This window comes from Aquarana catesbeiana, linkage group LG04 (assembly GCF_042186555.1).
Source record: "Aquarana catesbeiana isolate 2022-GZ linkage group LG04, ASM4218655v1, whole genome shotgun sequence".
In the NCBI taxonomy this organism is placed as follows: domain Eukaryota; kingdom Metazoa; phylum Chordata; class Amphibia; order Anura; family Ranidae; genus Aquarana; species Aquarana catesbeiana.
In genome coordinates this window covers 345293506-345307249 of record NC_133327.1, presented here as the reverse complement: position 1 = coordinate 345307249, position 13744 = coordinate 345293506, and the positions used below count along the sequence as shown (strand labels likewise).

Sequence of the window (13744 nt, the reverse complement as noted above, 5' to 3'; positions counted from 1 at the left end):
ACTGAAGCGGTGCGCTGGCAGAGCATCAGAAAAAGTCCTGGCAGCAGCTTCTTTGGAGTAGTGAAGAAGCAATGAACTCACCACTCCTCCACCGATGCTCCCCATTGAAATCAATGGGGCAGTGCTGCGATACCGCCAGCAAAACGCCGCTCTGGCTGCGATTTTCGGGCGGATTCAACCCTTTTTCGGCAATGAATAAAAATAGCTAAAAATAGCGCCGCTTTACCGCTGACGGCGATGGCGGCACAGTGTGAAAGGGGTCTAAAAATGAAAAAAAATGCCTCAGCAGATATATATGTGCAGGGTAAAACTCAAAATAACACATGTCCAAGGCTCTACCCATGATCAGTGATCACAAAAATCTCCAAATCAAACTTGTACGTTGTTGGGCATGTGGAGGGTTCAAAACAGGAAATCATAAGGATACAAAATTAAAATGTGAGCAGCATCACACCAGACTTAGACATCCATATCTGGGCCAAAACACCCCAGTTCTAGATTTGGTGCAAACCCACACTTGTTTGATTTATAATGTGATTTAATGGGGTTCCATTACATTGTCACAAGGAATGTAGTCATAATATTAACAGCCATAGGCATATGACAGGTACTCTTTATGGAGAGATCTGTGGTCTAAAAGACCCTAAATCTCTCCTCTGCCCTTAAAAGCATTCAAAACACCAAGATAAGTGTTTTTGAATACTTTTGATTTTTTTTAAAATGGCGCTGTTGACATTCGGATAAACCGGAAGTAATGTTAAGTCATCACTTACCATAGCAGAGAGCCGATCAAAGCTGACCCCGGCTTTGTTGGGTTGTCCAACCTGCCGTCGGACGTGACGAATGGTCGCTCAGGGCTCCTGGTGGGACAGGAGAGCCCAAGCAAGCCACGAAAGGTGGCAGGAGGGGTGGCTACTGCTGATATTGCTTTTACAAAAGAGACGCTGGCTCTACGAAAAGGTACCGGGTGATGCCTAGTCAGCAAATGGTTATGGTACAATGAATAATCTTAAATTCATGGCAATATAATCTTTGCAAAAAAAGTTATCTTGTCTATAACAGTCCTGATTCTCAAGTGCAAATACAAGAGATGTTTTACTGATTTTACGGGAAGCTTTTGTACAAAAAAAAAAAATCAACATTCTAATACGTTTCTGGGACAAAAGTAACAATGACACACAGCAGCCAATCATATCTCACTTTTAATCATTTAGAGCTGCCAATTGGTTGCTGTGGATTACTACATTCTCCCTAATGCTCATTGTCTTCTCAACACAACTTCTTTCAGTAAAATCTGAGCATTTACAGAAAAAAAAATGTATGACATCATTGAATAATGTTCATATTTAAATTGTACCTGAACATTTTACCTTTTTGCAAAATGTGCAGTGACTTGCAAATTGATTCTCAAAACACTGTACACAGTATAAACTGGATTGTTTGGGAATAAACGGCTTGCTTCCTAAGGGCTGCTGACAGCTCTCGCAGACAAAGCACGTTTCATGCCAGCTACACCCCTTGTAGTCCATTTTGCGAGAACCTGCAAGAGGAAATATGTTAGGCATGTGTAAAGTAATGTACACAATGAAAGATTTTGTTCACTCTGAAAAGTCACATACAGTATTCTTATATACTGTTGTAGCATAGCATGATTTTGAGCAATTTTTTCCTATAGTCCATTATAGTAGTTCTAATTTTATTTGGCAATAAAGGTAGTAAGCAAGAGTATTAGTTTTACTTTATTGCTGACTTGGGACTTTCCTTATGGTGCTAATAGACTCAGTAACAGGGAAAATGGTTGAAAACAATCAGACATCAACAACCTGTAATCGTCTTCAATGTGTAAACTATACTGGAGCCCAATGGTAGGATTTCATTTCATTATATGCCTATGACCTCTTACTATCTTGTAAGTGTTCTTAATCTCATTGTGCCTGTATTAAATCTTTTAACCACTGCGCTTAGAGGCGCCTTTATCTTTCTTTTCATTTCATTATCAGCTGCACTCTTACAAAGCTCTCAATTAAAACCCAGTTCTCAGCTATTTTTTTAATGTCATGTGAATGTACTGTGAATATGTATGCAGTATCATTCAACTCCAAGGTTGAGAACGTACTGGGAGAATGTATACTGTAAGTATGCACTGTGGATGCATAACCACAGCACCTTGCACACACCAGGTAGTGATTCAGAGTGGAACTAATATCATCATATAAAAGAAAGGGATATTACTGCGCTGTCTGAAATAAGTACATAAAAAGCAGCAACTTCCTGTGAGATACGCACAGCAATAAACACTTTAAAAAAAAAAAAAAAGTGAAAATTAATGAAAACTTCCATAGCGTTAAATCTTTTGGGTATTTTAATATATAAAAATGTAGTACACTTACAATTAAGCAGATATAATAGAACATAAAAGAATGCCAGCTTGCTCAAATTTGTAGCCTGTTACTCCTGGACCTGCGTGAATGCGGTGACGTCAGCACGTCGCTCCTCCCTGCGTGTTTCGTCACACATACCCCTGTACGACATCATTTGTGAAGAAATGCGTAGGGAGGAGCAACGTGCTGACGTCACTTCGTTCACGCAGGTCCCAAAGTGACGGGCTGCAGATTTGAGTCCACCGGCTTGCTTTTATGTTCGATTACATCTGCTTAATTGATTTTACACTATGGAACCTTTTATTTCTTTTTGGGGATCCTGTGATATTATGCCCTCTATGGGGGGATGGAAGCTTAAGAAGATGCTGTTGCTGTGTCCATTGAAAGGCCCCCCTGTTAGGAGAGCCACTGATCAGCTCTCCTCTACTCGTTAAATGGCTCTTTCTATTTACATTGTGATCAGCCGTGATTGGACACAGCTGATCATGTGGTAAAGAGCCTCCGTCAGAGGCCCTTTACCGAGATCGGTGTAGCGGTGTGTCAGACTGACACACCACACTACCGATCGCTGCGCTGCACGCCCCCACGGGTGCGTGCCGGCAGTTATCCTGCTGGACGTCATATGATGCCCAGTCAGGATAACTGAACCACCGCCCGGCCGTCATTCTGCCATAGGCCGGGCAGGAAGTGGTTAAATTAGAATTATAGAGTTACTAAAAAAACAAACCTCCATGCTGCAGTATCTGTTTGACACTGCAGCTGTTCCATGAGGGTTCCAAGATCGAGAGCTGACAGAACACATGTCTGCTGATTAGTCAGCTCTAAGTCTGTTGGCAATGGAGGACAGTAACTTTTATGCCATGTACACACGACCAGTTTTGCCGTCGGAATAAACTCAGAAGGTTTTTCCGATGGAACTCCGACGGAATTCCATTCAAGTGGTCTTGCCTATACACGGTCAAACCAAAGTCCGGCCAAAGTACGACCATCCAGAACGAGGTGACGTACAGCACGTACGTCGGGACTAGAAAGAGTATGTTCGATAGCCAGTAGCCAATAGCTTCCGTCTCGTACTTACTTCAGAGCATGCGTCGTTTTTGGTCCGTCAGAACAGCGTACAGACGAGCGGTTTTCCTGATAGGAATTGGTTCCGTCTGAAATATTTAGAACATGTTCTATTGCTAGGCCCATCAGAATTTTCGAAAAAAAAAAAGTCAGATGAAGCACACACACGATCGGAATATACGATGAAAAGCTTCCGTCCGACTTTTTCTGTCGGACATCGTGTGTACGCGGCTTTAGTCTGGAGTAGCAGGCTAGGAGAGGGGCGGGTGCAGCTGGCTCTCAGCCATAAGCTTAAACAAAGTATAGGAGCCAATAGATTCCAAACCCGCGCAAATCAATGACCAAAAACAAATAAACTACAATTAAGAGCAGCCTGTTGTAAAGTGTAAAAAACACCTAAAGCGTGAAAAGAAACAAAGAAACCGCACTCTTATATCATAAATTACATATCACAAATCACCATAGTAAATAAACAAATAAATCTTCATTTGAATTATAAAAATACATAAAAATTGTGAAGTCCATGTATAAATCCCACACGTGAACAACGTCCTCAATGAGTATAGAAAAGGTTCCTCTCCACCCACATGCAGACTCACAATGCACTCACAATGCACTCACCAGACTTAATTGACCCCTATTACAGGGAGTCAAATTAGGCATATGGGAAAATCCAAGATGTCGTACATGAGATCACAGGAATTAATGCAAACTGTTACTGTCATCCATTCAATATTTATATAGATAGCTTATTCAAAGCTCCAGTTTTGCCCTATAGAGAGGGAGAGGAAAGAACGCTCTCATGGTGCAGTAATTCAAATCCTTTATTTAAAAATAAGGTTGTATTGCACTTACATCAAAGATGACAAGGATTAGCATATACTGTATAGGAAATGTCGGTTAGTGATCCACCTGCGTTCCAGCTGACCAGAAATAATGTATCTCAAACACGACTCAATGTCGTTTCGTCAGCCTACATCTGATGTCAGATGTAGGCTGATGAAACGGCGTTGAGTCGTGTTTGAGATATGTTATTTCCAGTCAGCTGGAACGCAGGTGGAGCGCATACAAACTTATTTTTAAATAAATTATTTTAATTACTGCACCATGAGAGCGTTCTTTCCTCTCCCTCTCTATAGGGCAAAACTGGAGCTTTTAATATACTATCTATATAAATATTGAATGGATGACAGCGGCGGTTTGGATTCAGATAAGCTTAGAGCTTGCTGTCTATCAGGCAGCTGGGTAGATCCAAACAATATTGTTGGTATCTTATCCAATGAGGTACGGCTCTGTCCATCAGTTGATAGCAAACAACAACACACTATAAGCTGACTTTGGGTATCAGGAGTATATTAGTAAATATATTCCTGTGACCCAAAGAGAAATATAATGAAAAAAAGGTTTGTCCATACTTCTCTTTTAAGAATCACCCACCACCAGAGAAGAGGACCTTGAGCATCACATGAGAAGCATGAACACATAAGGAAAAAAAAGATATAAAAATAAATAAAAAGAGTAAAATACAGAGAGGGGGTTAGGTCACTGGGGATGTTGAAGAAAACGCTCTGCAGATGATGATGCTAGATGATTGGAAGATATGATCTACGAGACTTGATGTTTACAATGCCTGTGATGGTCCTGGGGACGACCAGTGCACAAAGTATGCTCTTTCAACTGACTAGTGGTCTCATACCAGGGATTGCAGGGAAGAGAATTTCTAGCTACTCTTCCGTGGATTGGTAAATATATGAGAAATTGTAGGCAAACTAAGTGGACTGCTTATGAGACCCTTTGGGCTAAAAATGTAAAGAGCATCCATGAATTAGGGATGAGTCAAAATGCCCGGGTTCGTATTCAGGGTAAGTTCACATACTTAAGGAAAATTCAGTTGCGGAATCTGTACCCTACTGAAGTCAATAGGAATGGAATGTTAAAAAACAGTAATGGACACTTTATAGGTTTGGGGTTGTCAAACAAAATGCGTGGGGGCTGGGCACTGCGCTGGGCAACATGTACCAAGGCACCAATTTTAATAATGTTTAAAGGGCAAAATTAAAAATGCTAAATTATTTAAATAAGCATGGGGGATGCCCTTAAAGTGGTTGTTAACCCACTTATTGTTGTTACTACAATCCCCTCTGTTGTAATAAATGCTGTGCCCCACTGTATGTGTTTTCTAAAAAATCTGCCGATAAATACCTTATTTTATAGTGCCAATTGGCGGTCACCTGGCCAGCTGTCTCTCTCCTCTCCAGGTCTGACAGCGAAGCCGAGAAAACCCCCGCTGAAGTTAGCCGGGAGGAGGAGAGGAGGAGAGAGACAGCTGGTCACGTGACCCCGAGCGGCGCGGAAAAGAAAAAGTTATTAATTCAGCTGATTTTTTACAGAGGGGATTGTAGTAACAACAATAAGTTATGATACCAGCAGGAAAGGGGGGGGGAGGCACTGGTACGAGATGACAGGCAGGGAGGGGAGGGGGGAGTAGGACACAGGAGCACAGAGGAGAGCAGAGAGCAGGGCTGCGGATGACGGAGGCAGGTAAACTGACCATGGTGTCAGGGCTGAACAGCCATAATAAACCGTGGTCAGTTTACAGAGGGGAGGGTATAGCCAGGCAGGATCAGCCAGGTATTTAAAGTGTTACAGGGGGCCAAATTACACAGCACAAGCACTGTGCTGTATAACATACTTTAAGGGAACAGGATACAATTTTTTTTTAGCTTAACAAACACTTTAACCCCTTCCTGACCAGCCACCGCAGTTATACTGTGGCAGGTTGGCTCCCCTGGGCGAGCCATCGTAGCTATACGATGTTTTTTTAAGAAGTTGACAATGACCGCCGGGCACCTGCGATCACTCGCGACAGAGCGAGAACCGGGATCTGTGTGTGTAAAAACATAAATCCCGGTTCTGTCAGGGGATTTGAATGGCTATTAAAGATATCCATCCTCACCTGTGATCTGCTTGTAATTAGTGTGTGTGTATAAAAGGTCAATGAGTTTCTGGACTCCTGACAGACCCTTGCATCTTTCATCCAGTGCTGCACTGAAGTTTCTGGATTCTAAGTCATGGGGAAAGCAAAATAATTGTCAAAGGATCTATGGGAAAAGGTAGTTGAACTGTATAAAACAGGAATGGGATATAAAAAGATACCCAAGGAATTGAGAATGCTAATCAGCAGTGTTCAAACTATAATCAAGAAGTGGAAAATGAGGGGTTCTGTTGAAACCAAACCACGGTCAGGAAGACCAGCTAAAATTTCAGCCACAACTGGCAGGAAAATTGTTCGGGATGCAAAGAAAAACCCACAAATAACTTCAGGTGAAATACAGGACTCTGAAAACATGTGGTGTGGCTGTTTCAATATGCACAATAAGGAGGCACTTGAAGAAAGATGGGCTGCATGGTCAAGTTCCCAAAAAAAAATCCATTACTACGCAAATGCCACAAAGTATCTTGCTTACAATACGCCAAACAGCACAGAGACAAGCCTTAAACCTTCTGGCACAAAGCCATTTGGAGTGGTGAGACCAAAATGTAGCTTTTTGGCCACAACCATAAATGCTACATTTGGAGAGGAGTCAACAAGGCCTATAATGAAAGGTACACCATTCTACTGTGAAACACGGTGGTGGATTGCTGATGTTTTGGGGATGTGTGAGCTACAAAGGCACAGGAAATTTGGTCAAAATTGATGGCAAGATGAATGCAATATGTCAAAAAATACTGGAGGAACATTTGCATTCATCAGCCAGGAAGCTGCATATGGGATGTACTTGGACATTCCAACATGACAATGATCCAAAACACAAGGCCAAGTCGACCTGTCATTGGCTACAGCAGAATAAAGTGAAGGTTCTGAAGTGGTCATCTCAGTGTCCTGACCTCAATATCATTGAGCCACTCTGGGGAGATCTCAAAAGTGCAGTTCATGCAAGACAGCCCAAGAATTTACAGGAACTGGAGACTTTTTGCCAAGAGGAATGGGCAGCTTTACCATCTGAGAATATAAAGAGCCTCATCTACAAATACCTCAAAAGACTTCAAGCTGTCATTGATGATAAAGGGGGCAATACATGGTATTAAGAACTGGGGTATGTAAACTTTTGATCAGGGTCATTTGGGTAGTTTATGTTGTCATTATGATTTAAAAAGAGTAAACACAGTTGATTGATAATAAATGGCTTCAGCCAAACACTAACCATGAGTGAAAGAAAAGTTTTTGTGTTGTTATTCATATTCTCTAAAAAATGGCCAAGAAATCATAAATTCTGTCAGGGTATGTAAACTTCAGAACACAACTGTACATATATATATATATATAGCAATGTTCTCCCCATGTTGACAGCATATGGACTGGTATGGTTCCTGAGGAGGGAGGTGCACACTCATCCCCCCATCATTTTCTGGCAAGCCAGGTTGCATGCTTGGTCAAGGGTCTGCTTTGGACTATTAGGGAACCTCCCTTTTTTGTCTTGGGGATCCCTCCTAAAATCCACACTGGACTAGAAGAGTCTGGTATGGAATTTCTGGGAGACATCATGCATTTTTAATGTTTTTTTTTTTTTGCATGGGGTACCCCATATAATCCATAATAGACTCAAAGGGTCTAGTATGCATTTTGGGGACTCAATGCAATTTTTTTTCATTCTCTTGATGTGCTACAGCACAAGTCACATTTACAAGAATGTAAAAAATGATACAGTATAAATTACCAGCAAATGACATTTCATTGCCGGCTTCTTAAAAAAATATAAGCTATGTAAAACACCTTTTTCCTTTGTAAATGTCAGTGCTTAAAAATAAATCACTGCTGAATAGAATTTAAAATAAAAATATTTTCATTGGTACGTTTCTCAGGGCGGTGACCCCTCCCCCCATTTTCTCCCCTTTCCCCACATGCTTTTTTTTTACATCCCTATGCCTATTAGCCCAGTAAAAGGGCATTTTTGTTTTGACAGATTCAGGTCCCATTGATTTTAATAGGGCTCAGCATCTGAGTCTCTTTGAAGTTCACTAAATCCTACTTGAACCAATTGATCTCAAGGTCTATAGAATTTTGAGCTTTTATCTCGTAATGGTGGGAGAATCTGTAATGGTGAGAGATCTGAGCAGGTTGGCAACAGAAAATTAGGCAGGACACACACAGCTCAGTGCACAATAAATGCTGTCTGTTGTCAGCCACAACAGGACTTAGTAACTGACTGCATTTCTGGCAGATCCACAGGTATTTTTCTCTACTTGCAGGGTCTTTCAAGAGATAAAACATTGGGAAATGTGCATTTACTGTCATGGCCAAAATTGTTGGCATCCCAGAAATTTTTCCAGAAAATCAAGTATTAATCACAGAAAAGTATTGCAGTAACACATGTTTTGCTATACACGTTTATTAACTGAAATCAGTCGCTTCCTATAACCATCAATAAGCTTCTTACACCTCTCACCTGGAATTTTGGACCACTCTTCCTTTGCAAACTTATTGAATGGGCACCTTTTCCTAACAGCAATTTTAAGATCTATCCACAGGTGTTGAATGGGATTTAGATCTGGACTCATTGCTGGCCACTTTAGAACTCTCCAGCGCTTTGTTGCCATCCATTTCTGGGTGCTTTTTGACGTATGTTTGGGGTCATTGTCTTGCTGGAAGACTCAAGATCTTGGACGCAAACCCGGCTTTCTGACACTGGGCTCTACAGTGCGACCCTAAATCCTTTGGTAACCCTCAGATTTCATGATGGCTTGCACACATTCAAGGCACCCAGTGCCAGAGGCAGAAAAACAACCCTAAAACATCATTGAACCTCCACCATATTTCACTGTAGGTACTGTGTTCTTTTCTTTGTAGGCCTCATTCCGTTTTCGGTAAACAGTAGAATGATGTGCTTTACCAAAAAGCTCTATCTTGGTCTCATCTGTCCACAAGACATTTTCCCAGAAGGATTTTGGCTTACTCAAGCACATTTTGGCAAACTGTAGTCTTGCTTTTTTATGTCTCTGTGTCAGCAGTGGGGTCCTCCTGGGTCTCCTGCCATAGCATTTCATTTCATTTAAATATCGACGGATAGTTTGCGATGACACTGATGCTCCCTGAGCCTGCAGGACAGCTTGAATTTCTTTGAAACTTGTTTGGGGCTGCTTATCCACCATCTGGACTATCCTGCGTTGCAACCTTTCATCAATTTTTCTCTTCCGTCCACGCCCAGAGAGATTAGCTACAGTGCCATGGGTTGCAAACTTCATGATAATGTTGCACACTGTGGACAAAGGTAAATCTAGATTTCTGGAATTGGACTTGTAACCTTGAGGTTGTTGATATTGTTCCACAATTTTGGTTCTCAAGTCCTCAGACAGTTCTCTTCTCCTCTTTCTGTTGTCCATGCTTAGTGTGGCACACACAGACACACAATGCAAAGACTAAGTGAACATCTCTCCTTTTTATCTGCTTTCAGGTGTGATTTTTATATTGCCCACACCTGTTACTTGCCCCAGGTGAATTTAAAGGATCATCACATGCTTGAAACAATCTTATTTATCCACAATTTTTAAAGGGTGCCAATAATTTTGACCACCCCATTTTTGGAATTTTGTGTGACATTATGTCCAATTTGCTTTTTTTCCTCCCTTTTTTGTTTTGTTCCAATACACACGAAGGGAATAAACATGTGTATAGCAAAACATGTGTTACTGCAATACTTTTCTGTGAGAAATACTTGATGTTCTGGCAAAATTTCTGGGATGCAAACAGTTTCGGCCATGACTGTATTTTATTTTCTCTGACATACACTTTAATTAATATGGTGAAGTTATTTTTACTTGTATTACCCAAAAAAAGTCAGCATAATTTTCTTTTATTCACTGTGAACATTCACTCACAAAGTGAACACTCTATAATGTATATTTAATAAAAAGGTGATAAACATAGATTTTACAGGGCTAGCCATTACTTAATATTGCCATTGTTTCCAGTCCCAGAAATGAAATATTTGCGGTGGAGAAGTCTTACCAGGCATTATGGTGGCCTTGCAGTTGAAGCACTTGGAGGAATACTCATTAGAGTAGCAATCGATGCACAGTAGCAGCTCATCCTTGGCAGCAAATGGTTTCTCTACCAAAGAGCAAGTGCATTTGGCACACTTGAAACAAACTTCATGCCAGTGGCTGTCTTTGTAGTTAAGATCCTTAAAGACAAATACGTAAAAACATTAATGGGCAAAAAAAATAAATTGTGTTTGTACTGTACCTTAAAATGTGACATAAGATCCACAGTGGTTATTAATTGTGATGTGGTGGTTGATTGATCATTTTATTACTATTTATAAGAAGTATTGCTAGCTCCCTTTGGAAATGATTAACCAATACAATTGTTCCTGTTCCTCCAGTGGATGAAGAATATAGTTCTTGTTTTTCTAGGGGTTTATGTAATCTTACTGGATCCAGCAGTCTATTCCTCGACTCGCCAGCACCAGAATGTGGGTGTGCACTCCTATGTCATCATGTACAATACTATAAATAGGAGAACAGCAATAAGAGCAGCTTTGGGGGCAGACATCATAACTTGAACTGGCAGGGAGGAAGATGGCAGGGCCATGCAAGTAAATATCTCTATCAGAAAAAGAAAAATTGCCACTATAGTTTTCATCTTCTGCGGGGGTGCAATGTTAATTATTTTACTTATGAACAGAGTTAAATTGGCCATACACATAGATTTTTTTTTTGCAGACTGAATGGAGAAACATCTACCAGATTCTTCTAATCTACATTACAGAGCGTAGATAGATGAGTCCCCCACTGCAGCTATTGTACTTTGACAACTGCCCTCCCATAATACCTGAAGAGTGCCTGCATCTGACTGGATGCCCACAATTTCTTCTTGGCAACTTCATTTTTTTAACTGAGTGATGTTGGATAGTAGGAGGCCAATGGGGCCACCCATTGAGTACATTTGAGATGCTTCAAAAGCCTATCATAAAGATAAATTGTACTAGTGCCATCATACTCTGTGGTGGCATATGGGTGGTTTACATGCCATCCTCTAGTGTAGTGACCATAAATCCCCATAGCATGAGGATGGTCTATGGTCTGTAAGCCACCATACTTTTAAGGGAACCTGCTAAGTGTGACCTGCTAAGTGTGACCTAACACTTATGCCGATCCAGTGGCCTTAATGCCTCTGAGTCACTGATTATGAAATAAATATTCAGATGAAGGGTTCTAATTTCACTCACTGCAAGGTTGGACTCAATAAATCAGAAGTTATAAAAGGAGGTCTGGCAGCCCTTCAATTTTTAAAGGGCATGTTTCCTAAAAGAAGTGTCTCAAGACTACCTAGTTATTTGTATTTTATCTGTTGACACTAGTGCTACAGACAGATTTTTCAAAGGAGGTCAGCAACTTCTTATGTTAGAACATCTGCTGGGTTTTATTGCTGTCTGATTCCCTGTTTTAAAGATTTACCCTCACTTGTTGTCGTGCCACTCAAACAGGAAGTTATAAGAATATCTCCAGTAGGAACAGAGATGTAAAGAAAAGCATTTTAATTTGTGGTGTATTGAAGAGTTAAACCATCTGCCTGGTTTCGGTTGCTGTCCGTGTCTCCATTGAGGAGATTTCCTTCCTCCTGTTGTTTTACTGGAACAGGAAGTAGGGAGAAACCTTCTTTTTGGGTGGACAGCTATAAAAACTTGACAACAATTATAATGTTTTACCTGGTTGGGAAAATTTGCCTTACATCTCACGGTGTCATAAGAATATCTCCAGTAGGAACAGAGATGTAAAGAAAAGCATTTTAATTTGTGGTGTATTGAAGAGTTAAACCATCTGCCTGGTTTCGGTTGCTGTCCGTGTCTCCATTGAGGAGATTTCCTTCCTCCTGTTGTTTTACTGGAACAGGAAGTAGGGAGAAACCTTCTTTTTGGGTGGACAGCTATAAAAACTTGACAACAATTATAATGTTTTACCTGGTTGGGAAAATTTGCCTTACATCTCACGGTGTCATCTCTTTATTATTGGCCCTGTTTGGAAGATTTCTCTGTTTCTACCCAGCAGAAAGAAAAGGGAAATCTATTACATGGGAAACTGGAGAGCAATGCAATTTTGACAAAGGTCTAAACCCAATCCAAATCTGAAAGAAACCCTTTGGCTGGGGTTCCACTTTAAAAGCAGTTTAAAGCCCAAAAGAAATGTAATATATTGCAGCTTACCAATCCTTAGATATGGTGGCTGCATTCGTTTTCTTTTTTTTTTAGACCAATATTGTTTTTTTTCACTGATCTGGCCAGTGTGACTGTTACTGTGAGTGTAGTGTTGAGTAGGGATGAGTTCAGACATGTTTGGATCCTAGTCTGAACCTGTCTGAGCTATCCCACCAGGAAGCGGTCACTGCACACTGCCAATCATAAGCCACCAAGGCATTCCTCGCTCTGCAGCTGCATGTATACACACCCCTTGGCGGGGGATGCTTTGGGAATTTATGATTGGCGGTGTGCAGAGATAGCTTTCTGATGGGATAGCTTAGGCAGATTCAAATTAGGATCCAAACATGCCGGAGCTCATCCCTGGTGTTGAGACAAACCATTTACCACTGACAAGAGTGCTTACAATAGTCAGCGTTTATTCATCAATATCAAAATATATAAATAAGTGCAGCACTCTCCCCAATATAAAATTCCCACCAGAGAACTTCACTATAACATAAAATATCTGGGTGGGGAGCTGATGCTGGATAGTGTAGATCAGGCATCTTCAAACTATGGCCCTTTAGCTGTTTCGGAACTACACATCCCATGAAAAACTCTGACATTCACAGACATGACTAGGCATGATGGGAATTGTAGTTCCTGAACTGCTGGAGGGCCATAGTTTGAAGACCCCTGGTGTAGACTGTACAGAGGGAGCTGTCAGACAGGCACACGCATATTGGTATACTGCACTTGATGTTTTATGGAATGTGAGTGCTTTTAATGTTTTTAATAAAATACATATATGGATAGAGAGTACTATAGCCTGCCTTATTGTTTTTGCATGAGTGGAGGCTGTTTGGAGTAAAGAGGTGAAGTGGCTGCTAACAGGTGGTTTGTGCTCTATTGACCTCCTATGATAATAGAGGTCCATTGCATCAGGCATTATCAAGAGCATGAGGTGGATCTGGAGGAAGGCATTAAAGAGTGTGAGGTGTATATGCACAAGAGGATTTGGACCATATATAAATATGGCACTGGCTGGGACTTTACTAGAGGTTTTTTTATTTAAATTAGGAGAGTAACACATTGTTGTTTTTTCACATTTATTTGAATTTG

The 13744-nt window shown here is 40.9% G+C and overlaps 1 protein-coding gene across 3 annotated transcripts in view; it reads right to left on the bottom strand.

Moving 5' to 3' along the window:
• Positions 1–13744, bottom strand: part of FHL5 (four and a half LIM domains 5) — a 105879-nt gene that overhangs the window by 17722 nt on the left and 74413 nt on the right. For all 3 annotated transcript variants that reach the window (XM_073626968.1, XM_073626965.1, XM_073626967.1), the window contains exons 3-4: positions 10453–10627; positions 1371–1540 (exon numbers count right to left, since the gene is read on the bottom strand). In XM_073626968.1, the coding sequence (XP_073483069.1) occupies positions 1371–1540; positions 10453–10627 (345 nt within the window). The remainder of the gene's footprint in view (positions 1–1370; positions 1541–10452; positions 10628–13744) is intronic.